This window comes from Nothoprocta perdicaria, unplaced genomic scaffold, assembly GCF_003342845.1.
Source record: "Nothoprocta perdicaria isolate Ctin4 unplaced genomic scaffold, notPer1 scaffold_6, whole genome shotgun sequence".
Lineage (NCBI taxonomy): Eukaryota > Metazoa > Chordata > Aves > Tinamiformes > Tinamidae > Nothoprocta > Nothoprocta perdicaria.
The window spans coordinates 1,141,124-1,156,738 of record NW_020455865.1 but is presented as its reverse complement, the minus strand read 5'-3'; the positions used below and the strand labels follow the sequence as shown (position 1 = coordinate 1,156,738).

Here is a 15,615-nt window from a genome sequence, read left to right as displayed (position 1 = left end):
GCCAGGAGTCTGGATTGCCACTGCATTTCAGCCCACCATTTGGGTCCATGCAGAGAAGGTCATCAAAAGATCCATCTTTTATCAGTTTTAAATGACTGTACCATAGATTTTTTTTTCTGTTAAGTAAATTCATGAAAAAGGGACTTCACTTTGGCATAATGCACCTAACATCTGTAGCCAAAACAAAACAAATAAAATCTTTTTAATTTAAACATTTGAGGCTGATAGAACTTCAGTTAAAAAAAATAAATAAAATAAATAAAGGTTCTCATAGATTAGTTGAGGTTGGAAGGGAACTCTGGAGATGAAATTGAAATTCCTGGCTCAAGCATAGTCAGCTGGTTGCTCAGGGCCGTGTCCAGCTGGGTTTTCGGTATCTCCAAAGCTGCAGACCCTACATCCTCTCCTGCAGCTCATCCAACTGTTTCACCTCCTCCACAGCTTCTTCTTAAGTTTAGGTGGAATTTGCTGTATTCCAGTTTGTGCCCATTGCCTCTTGTGCTCTCACTGGGTGCCATTAGGAGGAATATCGCTACATCTCCTGTGCTCCCTTCATACTTTTTGTAGACCAAGTACATTTTTGTTTTTACATATTGAAAAATACAGAGATAATGATTAAAAAAAAACTAATTATTGAAGTTACCTCTAATTACTAAAGCAGAGCTTCACCTGTGTTTATTAAGTCCTTCACAAGTAAAGACCTTGTTATGAATTTTTGGATATTCACACATTCAGGAAGACCAAGATCAGTACTCCATGATATTTTACACAGTATTAAACCTTCTTCTTCAAATTCTAGAGAAATTCCTATAAATGTCAATTTAAAAATGTACTGTGAATAGAAGAAATTAGTCTGCCATTTACTTACAGTGCTCAGCTTACTACAACAAATGAGGATGCGGCGTTCGTACAGCATACTGGCATAGAGATGCAGCATGTTGTTGACATCAACTGCTACAAAATACTCTGTTAGATTTCTCTAGAAGAGATAAAATAATTTCTGATTACAAACATTACAAAATAAGCATCCTAAAAAAAGAAGCAAAACAAAACAAAACAAACAAACAACTTAATCCTTCTATTATGCTGCATCCAATACTTGACTTAAGAAAACAAGAGGTCAGGTAATCCTGCCTAAAGAGGGCTTTTTATTTGTAATATCTTTCACCTAATTTGGAGGGGAGAATGACACTAGTCTTTTGAACCCCTCACTTTGGACACAATGAAGTAAAGCTGAAAGTCTGCATTACACTTCACAAGGAGCAGAGCTTACCTTCATGTCAGTGTTGCTCAGAAAATGAAGAAATAGCTATGTATTAATCACTGTAAATTACTAACGGGAAAAATAAATAAAACCAGCTCTACAAGCTCTTATGGCCAGTGCATATCCAGCCCACAGGCCATCTCATCAGTCAGCACCCCTGTCCACACACCATTATAAACACACTGCAACGGTGCAAATCATGTATTATTTACTGAAGAATTATGATGTCTTCTAACAAGTAACAGAATGAAAATTTAAGAATGTGTTTATGTAGCAAACTGGAGAAGAAAAAAACGAAAGGTAATTCACCCCAAAAATGCTGAATTAGGGAATTTGGTTCTAAATAGCTTCTTATGGATGTAAAAGGACAGCTATATAGTGAAGATAATCTTACACAGAAAACACACGTGAAAGCAAAATTAGATTAGTCATGAATTCGAGTGCAATCTTAATCACTGTTAAATAAAAAAGCACAGAAAAGCAAAAAGCAAATTTGATTTAGAATCTTAAAGAAGCTCAACAAAGCCCATTAGCACTTCTGACAGATCCAAAGATAACTCTAAACCCACCAATACTTGGCCTGAAAAGTCTGCCAAGATGTTTCATACTGTGCAAAAATATGTTCCACAGCTTGCCATCCAAACATAAAGAAAGAACTAAAGAAAAAATAAGGGTTGTATTTGGAAGAATTTTGTACTAGTATGTGGACAGACAGATAAAAAATAAGCTTATTATAGTAAGCTTCAAAAACATTAATATAAAACAATCATTCAGGTATTTGTTATAGAAAAACTACAGCCAGAGACAGGTATATTCTAAAAAGAAAGAAAACAGCCAACACATTTTGCCAAAAACCCATTAAACTATCATGTACTTTTTCTGTATTTCTCATCCCATCTGTGCTGATTAGCATGATATTTGTGTCTAAACAGAAGCTGTCTTCTCTAAGGCTCTTCTTCCCCCTCTCTCTCATCTAGCCATGATGCCAAAACACGGTGCGTGACGACACAATTACTGCAAATAATGCAAGTTAAATGAATGCTCAGGTAGCACCAAAACGAGGAGCATTACAGAAGGAGCAGGTAATGCCTAGATTCTCCCAAAGACCTAGATAAGCTTCTGGGCATACATGCTTGTAAGATAAAAAACGTATCAGCTAGTGAGAGGAAAACAGAGACAAGGACTTGATATGCAATTATTCTTTCATCAAGTTTATTCAAGTGATATAGTGGCTTTGACAAACAAATGTACTTTCAGATGGAAAGATTTATAAGGTTTTAGTCTTCTCTGCTCTCAGAAATTTGCAAATAACACCTGTGAAGCATGTGGGATGCATGGCAATGTATTGATACTAAGGAAATTCACGTGTTAGCTCTAAGTTTTATTTATAAGAAAGCTGTCATCTTTGAAGATGAAATTGGGACTTACACATGTATTTTGAAAGATATGTCTCGTAAGTGACAAAACCATGAATGAGTTAAATAAATACAAGTGAAATCATTCCAACTTGTAGTATAATTGTTGTACATTTTGTTTCCTAGGATTTAAGCTCTCTTGGGACAGTAGAGATGGGGCTTTCAAAATAAAATAGAGAAATTGGTATCTCCCTTCCTCTCAAAGCTCAGCAAGCAGGTACAAAATTGCCTTATTCTCCTATGAAAGTCCCATGCCTAAGTCAACTGTTTATTTAGTTATTTGCTATTTAACATCCATAAATGCACTTTTCATTAAATTTTGAGTTCATTTACTTTTCTTCCTCCATTATATAACAACAAATTAATTTGAAGAAGAATAGCTTTAGCAAATGGTCTAAATATAAAGTTTTTTTCTCAACTAACAATGCAATTTCAAATCTTCCACATAACTTAGAAATCTTTTCAAAGGTGAATTGTTAGTGTGCACCCAACTCTTCTGTGGACTGTTAACCAGTCTGGTCTGACACCGAGGCAGATAATTAGAAGTGTGTTAGCATTCCACGTGGAGTTCTGTGCACTTCTCCATTAATCATTACATGCAACTTCCACGTTTGACACTACGAAAACCTTTGCTAATACAGGTTTTAAAACATAAATGCTGATGAGATCTGCAACAATTTTGAATAAGTAGGCCAATCAATTAAAATCTATTTAGATTTTCACTCATTTAAGGTCTTTGTATCATTTTCTAATATGCAGCAATTCCACATGAATGTTGCATTGACAGGTAGATAAAATGCTCATGATGAAGGATACTGTAGATACTGTAGGGCAGTCAGTTGCAATAATTTTTGACCAAAGGATTACATTTTAAATATTTCTTTCCTTACCCTGAGGCCTATACTTGGGAACTCGCACACACGTCCTGGATCACGCGCACGGAGGCAACGCTGGCGCTGCCAGGGGTGCCCGGTTCACCCGGCGGGTGCGGGGAGGCGGGCGCTGCTGCCCGGCCGCAGCCCGCCCGGGGGGCACACCAGCACCCCTCCATGACTCAGGGGGGCTTTGCAGCATCACACGGCACTCCTTCCCTTGAAGGCTCAATGTTCAGCTTCCAAAGGCTCTCCCGCTCCTCCTGGCCCACGGTCTCCGCTTTTATAAGAGCCTTTGATTCCCGAGCATTCGTCATGACGCCTTGGGAAGCTGACTCGCACCCTGCAGTAGAAGCCACCATCACTGGCAGATGCAGCCAGCCACGGGAACACAACTGGCCTCTTGGAAGCAGCCGCTGGGCAGTGTGTGTACTACTAAACTGCTCCGTATCACTTAAAGATTTATTTTAATCTCTGCCACTGACTCCTTACCACCACTACTAGCTCATTTCTCTCCAGCCTACAATTTAGTAACCTGTAAATGCAAGCAAACTCTCTTCCTTGCTCTTCAGATCATTTGAGGGTTATTAAACAAAAATGGTTAGAAAATTTGATGTGATCAGTATAGAAGAGATTAACAGAAAATACTATCCTTATTAACAAGTAACTTCAAGTCTGGATTACTATGGCATAGCTTTAAAGCAGCAAAAAGACTTACATATCTAGTATATATATWTTTTTTCCCATACTTACTATAAATTAACCACATAAAAGTTATTTCAACATATGACAATATTTTACAGAATCTAACATGTTCGTGATTGCTAGTCATAATGGAGGTGGTAACAGTTACCTATTTTCCTGATAACATTAAAAAGAAAAGATGAAGCACACAATCCTCCGCAGTACTCACATTTTCAGGTATACTAGGAAGTTCTCTGATGTCAGGCACAGTAAAGTAAGAGTGCTAAAAAAGAAGAGCAAAATTGGTGATTTTGATATAGTCTATAGTCAAAGAAAACCTAAATTTATTGCTTGGTATTAGTAACAGCAGTTCCTCAGCTATGTAAAAATGACAGAACATTTTTATCAGATACCAAAATGACTTGTCATAGATTTCAGAAGCTGAATTCTCTTCTCTGATCACAAATGCAATACAAAACGCATTAAGATACAAAGTATCATTATGATCTAATCTAATTATGATCAGATTAGACTGGATTATATCAAGTAGTAGATTATCTTGTGGCTTTTGTTCTTCAGAAATGCTGTCCTGCACATCTCCGGCACTCAGCTCCTGACACAGGCCAAGTGAACTTCAGTGCATTCTATAGTTCAAGGTGTCTTCCTAGAGCCCACTGCAAGATGCATAGGGACTATAGGGAACACAACAGCAAGCAGGTCTTTTTCTGATTTAGAGCATTAAGTTTTACTGAAACTTTATAMAGCACATGTCACAGACTTTACAATACTTCATAAACAGCCTGAAACACCAGGTGGGTAAAACTACTACACTGAACACAGAAACTACACATGCAACATGAATGTTTGCTTTTTTGATACATCACTACTTTAGTTGAGAAGATACAATGCAAAAATATAGGAATGGAGACAACTACTATATCACAAGCAGGAAAATATCCAACCTGAAAACAGGGTTGCAGACAGCCTAACTAAGCCGTATAAAGAGAGGCCAGCAGACACAGCCCCTCAGCTCCTTTTCAACATCCTTTCTCGCTTCATTACTCATGACGCGTTTGAGGCAAGGAGAGACCAGCAGCATTCCTTGAAACCACTGGTATGAAACAAGTGAAACATCCCAAATGCTCGCTGCCTTTTGAGACAGCTTGTCCCTTTGGTCAAAACAGGAACGCTTTTCATAGAATAGCTAGCTTCAAAAGGACCGAGGACATTTCTCCTGCCAGCTGGAGACCTAGCGAGTCCAAACAACTGTTACCTGTCGACTGACATTAGAGGGTGAAGTGATGAGAGTAAACTGCTCGTTGCCAAAAAGCACTTTTAAAGAAGGAGTAGAGGAAACGGAGAGAGGGAGAAGAGATCCATGGCTACAAACACCACCAGGTTTCATGTCAATTCTAAATGATAACTTGCAGTACGTTTTGTCTTTCATAAGATTGCTCTCAAAACTTAATTTGAAGATCACCAAAAAACAGGATAACTTCGGCATCCTACCAGTACAATTTGGATCACTATGATTCCACATACACTCTTTCAATGTTCTTCAGGTTTGCCACAAGACATTAAAAAATCTTATTTTTGTAATAAGAAGTGGCGGAAGAGGAAAAGAAATTAGAAAATACAATAAACACTTAATACACAAAATGTACTCAAAATGCTGTTCTGAAAGGCCTGAGGCTTTGCTTTCCAGTCTTTCTCCCTTGCATACTTGCAAAGTCTAAAAGTTTTAAGTGCAGACAATTAAGGTCACGTTGCTGCTTTGCGAACTCCAGTAAGTCACAAATGATATGGTGATAAATCTCCATGGGGAATACACACAATCTTCCTCCTATCAAAGAACAGGATTTCAAAGACATTTGAGGTTAAGGAAGAGAAACAGAGGGCCCCAGATACAAAAGGGGAAGTCCAGGGCTCTATATTCTCAGAGGAAAATAACATCTGTGTACTGCATTCCAAAAGGAAAACTGTTTTTTACTTTTCTCTATTATACCATGTAATGAAAACCAAGCACTTAAATTTATATTTCTCTTGTTTCACTTACCAGTCCAAGATGAACAGAGGATCCTGGCTCAGGGATGTTAAGTTTATGAAGTGTTTCTAGGAGCTCGTTCCTTTGACTATCCTGAAATCATAGAGAGAAAATTAGCAGCAGAACTGTAAATAGGCCATTTGGAAGGCTTTCTGCTAGGCTAAATATGGATTTCTACATTACTGCATATTACAGATCAATAATTCATGCAGTCATGTCTGACATAAGAATCTCCTAAAAGTTTTTATCCTTTCTACCTCATTTGATAGTGGGTCGATGGAGAGGGGTTATGTACTTTTAAAAGAGTACCTGTCCCTTTGCTGAATAATCTGCCAAGACATTGAGCAGCTTGTAGAACACTTCAAACCATGGGAGGTAACTGAAAAACAAGAGGGAAAAGACATATATTTATCTGGTTAAATTTAGTTAAAACTGAGGGTCTACTAAACTGAAGAGAAAAAGTTGTTTTGATTTTGAATACATCTGGATTTTTAATTGCATGACCAGYATCTCCGTTTTTAAATAACTTGTCAATTACAGCTGAGAAATTTTTTTGAGTATCCTGTATCAGCGTATTTAGCCAAACGTTTAGTCTGACCAAATACAAGTTTTCCTGAAGTAAATTTGCGCTCCACTTACAACACCAACTCAGTATTAAAAGGCATCACCATGGAGAAAATTGTTTTCCCTTTATTGTACATTTCCATTCCATAAAATAAGAAGGACGGATGAGACGTTGCCTTGTGGTGATTTGCTACCATACTTTCATGGTATGTTCTTGTTACATCTTCTTTCTAAATGCTGTCAAGGACCTTCTCCTTAGCTCTGATGAAGAGGACGGCCAGTACGTGCGACACGCACATTCTTCTTCAAATCACAGATGCTTTCTGAAGCAAACGGTTTGTGTTTTGATAGTGAGACAGGACTCAAAGTTTTTATAAAATATGACTACCTCCTGACAAGTATAACGAAGTCAGTGCCCCCTGGTTCCTAACTGTACAGCGTTAGTAATAAATGAAGTGAGAAGTTATATATGAGACAGATAAAGTGAACAGCACTCCATCTTTAACATTTGTTTGAAGCTTGCAAATGCTACTGTAAAATGTAAGTAGCTTATCGAAATATACTGATAAGCAACTTAACTTTTCATGTTATATGACAGCATTATCATTTAAATTAATATGCTTTAAGCATCTTTACAAACTGTGGATCAGAATAGAGCAGAAAGACAGACAATTACCACTTTAAACAGCATTTAGTTTGGCATTATATTGTAAACATTCAAGAAGGATTAGTCAGAAGATAAGTTTCTTTCTTTCTGTTTAGTTAAATAAACTTCAGTAGAGTTAAAAGCCATTACAAGAGTAACAAGAAATCCCCTCAGAACCTATCTGCTAAGCAGAGATTAAAAACTCAGTAAACAAATCCTTGTAAGCCCTGCAAGGCACCTCTCAAAAGAAGAGTTGGGAGATGAAAAAGTGGAACACTAAGAAGACAGAAAACTGCCTAGCAATATAAAAATGAAAACTTATTTCAGCCATACACATTTAAACTTCTACACAAAGTTAAATCTGCAAGTTTAATCCACGCGAATACTCCATACAAATTCTGTTTAGTTCTGCCACTCAGTGCTTGGAAAAGAGCTTCTGATTCTCCTACAAAACAGGGCAGATCAAGTATCCAGCAACACAATGCAGTTTACTCCGGCAACCTTTCCAATAGTGTAATAGCTGTCAATAACTCTTCAAGAATTCCAAATTGTCTTGTAATTCTAGTAAAGATTAATGTTAAGAGAAGTCTCTAGCAACTTTATTTCAGTTTGGCATTCCTCTTTGTCACTGCACAGTTCAAGATTCCTGCCATTCTGAAAACTCAGGAAGCCTTAAATAACTAATTTATTCTGCCAGCTTCAATACTTTTCCTTCATGACTTATTCCATGTGTTTACTACTCAGCGGGAAGGAGAGCTGCTCCTCTTAGCCAAAATGTGACCAACAAAGATGCAAAGGATCAAGAAATGCAGTTATCTGAACTTGCTCCTAGGGTTTTGAAGAGAAGAAGAAAAGATGTGGATTTTATCTTGCAAAAAGCAAATCCACTAGACAGTCATTAAACCTCCCCTCCCAAGGAAAAGGATGTTGAATTTATAACCAAAATCTTTCTGTACTACTTGCAACGTAAGTAGCACAACTGGTAGCACTACGGAAGATTTATGGCTTATGACTCGCTCATATTTAATTTGTAACCAAACACTTCCCCTTCCTCTTAGCTACCTTAGAACTTTTGATTAACTCTTGTTTTCACAGGTCATAGGTTAAGCAAAGGAAGGGAAGCGCTCCGGAGTGAGATTGCCCAGAGCACTGGAGCTGGCGCGTACACACATGTGCACATGCACACACACATGCGCACACGTGCACATGCACACACACATGCGCACACGTGCACATGCACACACACATGCGCACACGTGCACATGCACACACACATGCACATGGGTGCACATGCACACACTGGCTAGGCTACAGACTGTTGCATCAAGCCTAAGTTCAAAGACTCCAACCCGCATAAATCAGGTTGTGCCTACAGAGTAAACAGAAATAAAAGGGCAACCTACGATTTTTTTTCCCTGAAAATCCCTTTCCTTCACTTGCCACAAAGCGCTAGGAGCGGCGGGCACTGCGAGGCGAGCGGCGGGCACACAAAGCTGCTCCTGGGCTGGCCGGCTCTGCACAGGCTCCCGGCGCACAGCACCTTATTCAGTAACTCACATGTCATCACCTTTTTAGTGCGCTCCTTGGAAGCACAAAACACCATTAGTTACATGTGTCACAGCAATTAGGGTCAGCCAGGACGTTAAGACAACAGCGCTGCCTCGCAGCCTGTAAATACACGTGTTTGGGAAATAAAGCGGTTAGTGCAGAACCCCAAGTGACAAGCAAAGCCAGGGCAACTGCAAAGACATTTGCTTTGTTTCCTTGTAGACAAAAGCCAACAAATGAAAGGCCAACATTTGGAGGGAAAGGCGGAGCAGCAGCCTGGGATCCACCTTCAGCAGACAGGCGGGAAGGAGGCGGCCTGGCGGGTGCAGAGCCCRTGCCGCGCTCGGATCCCACGGGTGCTTCCAAAGCCACGCGGAGCACAAACGGCAGCAGCCAACATTAGCCGTGATGAGGGTGAAAATCTGTACTGCACTCGAGTAGGCTGGAATTTTTATACATATTCATTTACTTGTGTTTTGATATCGGAACAGAAAAGCCGCCTCTGCCCCAGCAGCTCATGTGAGCCCACATGCCTTGAGCCCCAAAGGGCTGCAACCAAACCCAGGGAAACCGGCCGGAGAAATAAGGAAACTGCATGGACATGCACATGTATATGGCAGGGTATATGGGCGTGTGTATAAACATGCCATAGCATCCAGATATGTATGTATACATACACAAAAACGACAAACTTTCCATACTTCCCCTCCATTGCAAGACTGCCSTTGTCTGAATTGAGCTTTCGTTAGTGGTACAAGATTTATGAGTGCCTCAGGCAATGGAATTAAGCACAAAAGTATATTTCCATGATCTTCCTTCTCTGATTAAACACTTATCACAAAATCATTAAAAAACTATTATTTATCTCCTAAGTATCTTTGAATTGTTTGCAATTTTTTTGAATACCTAATAAGCAACCTCCAGGGACCACCCCAAGGAATGCCGTGTTCTTGCCTCAGACTCAGCAAATTCAGGAAGCAAAGGGTCGGTATCTACGAGCACCACCAGTGACCAGGCTAGGGCAAGGAGTCCAGGGGAAGACACTCACGACTTCCCAGCACTGCTCTGGTGTCCTCACCACCAAGAGACTTTGCAAGTTCAAATTTTAAATGAAAGGTAAACTTTTCCCTTTAAAAATACCCAAGCTTACTTAAAGATTAAAGGACCACTCTAAATAATTCTTTGTCTGCTGCCCTATGTACAATGAAGTGCTCATTTATAAAAACTGCTGGTGCTCAAGCTGCACAAATGTACTAGAGCTACAGTTTTACCTCTGTCAAAACATCATGTTTGCCTTCCCATGAACACATAAGCCAAGAATTATATAGATAAAATATATAAACACAAGAAGAGAGTTGAATTACTGTGACTGCTGATATGTAAACAATGTAATCTGCGCAAAAGGAACTGTCCAAGATTAGAATAAGGAAATATAATATCTCTATAAGAAGAGCAAAAAGGAAATCTTTAAGCAACATATCTATGCAGGCATCCAGTTGATTTATCAAGTAAAAGATGCTTTCTCTAGCAAAACAGCTGTTCCTTATCCAGTCCTGAAGCATTACTAATGAATTTTTACAACAAATATACTTTCTTTGAAAATGTCATCATTATCATTTCTTTGATACCCTCCAAGTGCTCGTTAGAAGGAAGGCAAGTCAGAAATTCGATCTCATTCTGCCCACAGAATTGCACCAGGTGCAGCCAAGGCCAAAAGGGTGTGCAAGCCCGCACAGGGGACCAGCAACTTCATCTCCTGCTAGAAGGGCAGCGCTCCCATAAAGTCAGATTAAAAGGGAGAGGTTTTGTGAGTTCCAGGGTCCTGCCTACACCCTGCAGACCTCAATAAACCCCTCTTGCCTCTTGGAGCATCCCAGACATCCTCGGCTACAAGCTTAAACATAGGAGCACACACAGATCCACCCCGTGATCTCCAAAGCAAGATCAGTGCACGTGGTCGGGATGCAGCCTTAGCTCCAACCTGCAGCCAAGGGCCTGCTCTGGGGCATGAGCTTCTTTCCTTCCTTGGGTGCAGAATTCCCTGCTTTGCTGCTGCATTAGGCTGMCTCCCTAGGAAGGCTCCTCCATTTTAGAGGGCCACCTGAATTCTTCTCTTGCTCTCATAGCATTTCTTTCCTTTCTGCATTGTCCCAATTTGCTCCAAACTCCCCTTTGATTCATACCTAAGTGACCTTTTCATGATGTCACGAGATTCAAGTTGAGCTGTGCAATGCAGACACACGATTCACACACATATCCCAGTTTTTCAGGAACTTGGCTCACATAGAAGTTACTACGCAGCTCTTGCAGCTTCTTCCAGCTGTATCATTGAATGCCAGTAGAAAGAGCTTATCTTGGTGTCTTGTCCCCGCGTTATTAACAATCCAGGTCAATCAGAATTTTCCTCTCCTGTTTTCCACCCAGGGCGGGCGAGCAGGAGCAGCTGCAGAGAGGCCAGACCTCTCTGAGCTCCCCAGGCGCCGACTCTGCAGCCTCCCCAAGGACAGCTCAGGGGCTCAGTACTTCTCTGAACAGCACAGAGGCAGAAAACTGCAACAAAGGGGAGTTCTGATGCAACAGGTCMACTTTTTTAGTAAAGTAGCAGGGTAGCTGGAGCCACTTGTGTCAAGGGTCCTTTGTTAGTGTGCTACCATCCAACTGGGATACCACACGTGGACACTACGGTCTGCACCTGACAGGGCTRGGGCCCTCGCTCGATTCTTTGTGGTCACTCTCAAACCTTGGAAAAAGCAGCTCTGCTGCAGCTGCACTCCGGCACTCCCGCACATAAACCTAATTCTGCAGCACCGCAGCATGCACCAAAGAGAGCCGTGAGGGGAGAGAATAAAACAACTTCACCAAAATGCTTTATTTGACAAGCAAGCACGGCGCCGAGAACAGCTTTAAACTGAGATAAGTTACAGATACTATAGGCATTAAGTTTCCTGGACATGGAAATAAAAAAGTTATGAAATAGGTAGGTTGGCATGGSGAAGTTGATTTAAAAAATAAATAAATAAATAAGCAAATAAAATAAACCACAACCCTCAAGCCCAAAGGAAGCAGCCGGCGCAGGTCGCTGCCGGGCTCTGGCGACGCAGAGCAAGGAGGCCGAAGGCAGCCTGTCACCCGCTCGCTTCTCAAACCCTCTTCAAAAGTTTACTTGAAAGTGCTGGAGAAAGACTGCAAGATGTGGCAGACAATCAGAGATCCGCCGAGCTTGGAGCCATCTGGCATCAGTTGAAATCCATCACATTTCATTTGGGGATCAAAGCCTACTGCTAAGTCTATCACAGGTTGAAATAGCAGATCCTGAACAGCCTTTTCATCCCGGCGCAGATTAACCCCTTTTCCCTTGACCAGAGGAACGGCTCCTTTCCCTTCGATCGTATGTGCTTATTGAGTTGCTCACTCAGCTCAGTGGCACTCAAATTTATTCAAAGTAAACATGATCTGAAATCTGAAATTTCAATAAAATTATGGACTTTTCATTATAATTGGAAAGTGTTCCATGAGTAAAATGCACAATATACGCACAACAAATGCAACAAGGTCTTATTTTATAAAGACTCAGCCACGTGTTCCACAGCAGTCTCTACGCCTTCCAGCTACAAGCAAGGTTTGGCCCTCAGGTAGCAGGTCATAAAGGTTAAAATAAAACCCAGATACATTCTGTAAGTCTTCAGACAGTAAATGAAAAGTCATCCTTTTGTGGAAGAGAAGCTCTGTCCACCCTGGACCCTAACTACCTTCCTGGCGACTGCTTTGATGCTGGGGCGGGGGGTTCCCTGAGGTGACAGGCTAATGCAAACTGTGCTTAAATGGCAGCTCCCAAGTCAGGYGGCCAGGGCCAACGACTGATAAGGGCTGACATGATTTAATTACTTCTGTTACAGCTGTTCAGCAACTAAAGGTGAGTCATGAAGTCTTAATTAAGTAAAACTGTTTCTGATCAATAAGTAAGACCAGTAACCTGGTCCTGGAGTTGGGGGACGGAGAAGGAAGGGGAGAGACACGTGGGTTTTGTTGGGCTGTATTGTWAAGGATAACAATGTGAGAAACCACATAGATGGATGTAGTAACAAACGTTATATTTAGCATTTACTTGTTACTGTGTAAGAGTAAATGCTGTTCYTGTTCGCATTTTCACACATTTTATCAATAAACTTTATGTAAGATAACTTCAATCAATTGTAAATCAAAATTCCAAGTTACCTGATGGCATTCCAAAATCCCATCATATCGTATCACAGATTCTGCATACACTACCTGCTCTGGCTACTTCTAAAACCATTCATCCAGGCACAAACCTTGAAAGTTCTCAGAGTGTGAAACACATATGCCTGTGTGTATATGTATGCATGTGTATGTGTATCAGCTCCCCAATTGTACTATTGCTATGATTAAAAGCAGCAGGCAGCAGCTTGAGATGAAACAAAAATGAAAGACTGTCAGCAGAAAGGAGACTGGAGGTCAGGAGCACTGCAGTAGCCTAATACAGTCAACAGCTTCAGAAAATATATGTGCTAAACCTCAGGCTAGGACAGCGGAAGCTGAACCGCACTGCTGCGGTGGAACCCACACGCACACTTCACATGTCCACATCTAGCGCACCTGAGACATAACATAACCTGGTAAGAATTGAAACATACTGCACAGCTGCTTGTTCTGGACTTTTTGCAATCTTAGCATCATCTTAAACAACCTTAGAACAGTTCACCTAGGCCTGAAGTAGGTCTCATCCAGCCAATGAAGGGAAACTTCGGCACCTTCACAGAATTCATCTGGCCTCTTCAGCTCCCAGTCAGCTCGGTGTGAGCCACACTTCGGAGCACCCCTCTAATTCAGTTCCTAATTTTCCTGTAAATATCATGACTAGCAAAATCTCTGAAAGTCTGTCAGTGACTTATTGTCATTGTTGGAAGAAAGAAGTAGGAATTCTTCACATCAACAAATATGCCTGGACAAAGGTGGCAAACGCTGCACATTCAAAGACCTGCAATCACAGGACTGCTCTAACCTGAGGGGTTGTACAGATACAGACACAGCTTCACAGATTTGCTTAGAGGAAGGGAAACACGTGAAGAATTTAACATACGTATTTCTGTGCTATGTAACTTCATTCCAAACTCAAGAACTATAATGCTTTTTGTTAACTGTATTATTGCAATAGTACATGAGAAAAAGAAAATTCTGCTCCATATTGGCAGCAATCCATTGCTGCAGGTTCTAGAGTGAGATTTGGAAGCTTTTTACTATCACGCTCCTCATAATTCAAACTCTGTTTTGTGTCTGTCTTTATAGGTCATTGTTGGCCAGATGGAAAATATTAAGGAAAAAGGATTGCAACTAAATCAATCGGCTGTAGTGTGCTGCCAAAAGGCCCCAGGCTAACTACAAGCAGATTTGCAAGCAGGCTCTGCTCCGTTACAATCTGAGATCTGGCACATCCTCTGCCCTGACTAACAGCAGGAGGGCACGGGGCCAGCTGAGAGCAGCTACTGTGCCAAACAGACTGTGCAGGTCTTACTGCTTGAATGCTTCCACAGAAAGGGAGAATCGATGGGACTCCTTTGTAAACAACTCCCGGGACTTCTGGCTGCTACTAACTTCAAAAGTGCTATAACTTTATCCCACTACAAAATTAATGGAAGAACACAGCTTAGACTTGTTATCAAAATGAACATGCAGAGAAATAAATTCCAGTGTTAAAAGACATCACTTAATGTTTCCGTTAAGAATTGTCTTGAATAATTATGTTAATACACACTACGTAGAGTAAGAAACAGTATTTTTAAAAACGCTTTTCCCACACCTCAAGCACTGTCTAGTAACACTGTCTAGTAACAATTAAGAAGTTGTTAGCAGCAGCCAAATAAAGCATTCACAATAACAATCTTTCCAAGCTCTTACGTGCATAAACATATCTGATGATTGGAAAAGAATATTGACTTTCAGCATAAACTTCTAAAATACATATTTCCCAGGAGATATGCCCCTCTTTTCTACACTTCATTTATTCAGTTACCAATTCAGCAGCACCATAAGTTCAGTGAAAGGAATGATGTTTCCCTAATACTAACCAACTAATATCTTACGCAGTCAACATTTCATCCCAGTTGTGCATGTCTTTAAGATCGGCCACAGCTGGACCAAATCAGGCAGAGCTGCAGCTGATGTTCCTGTTGTGCATTATCAATATTTTGTTGAGGAATGGGTACCCAGATTGGTCAGAACTAAAATCCCTTCAGCTGCCAGGGAAAGGTAGGAGAAGGATGGATAGAAACAGAGGGAAGCTGCTGTTTTGATCATCATCATCAGCTGATCACAGGCACTGAAACATCTGCAGCAAAGACCTCACATCCTCTATGGCAGCTGTACCGGGTGTGCCACCATAACAAAGCTGCTCCGGGCAAGGAGGAGTAGCAGCCGAGAATGAAAATACCCCATCTCTCAATTGCTCGAGAAGAAAGATAAAATTACCCTTCCATTACCTAGAATGAACTTTACCTCCTCCAGAGCATTTGTCATTACAGCAAAATCCAGAGTTCAAAATTGCACCATTTTCTGGCTCTTAT

General features: G+C 40.7%; 1 protein-coding gene across 1 annotated transcript in view; it reads right to left on the bottom strand.

The window, feature by feature from the left end:
• The window catches only part of DENND1A (DENN domain containing 1A), a 150,208-nt gene that overhangs the window by 82,086 nt on the left and 52,507 nt on the right, over positions 1-15,615 (bottom strand). The window contains exons 6-9 of the mRNA XM_026049414.1: positions 6,589-6,658; positions 6,292-6,372; positions 4,465-4,518; positions 869-979 (exon numbers count right to left, since the gene is read on the bottom strand). Of these exons, the coding sequence (XP_025905199.1) occupies positions 869-979; positions 4,465-4,518; positions 6,292-6,372; positions 6,589-6,658 (316 nt within the window). The remainder of the gene's footprint in view (positions 1-868; positions 980-4,464; positions 4,519-6,291; positions 6,373-6,588; positions 6,659-15,615) is intronic.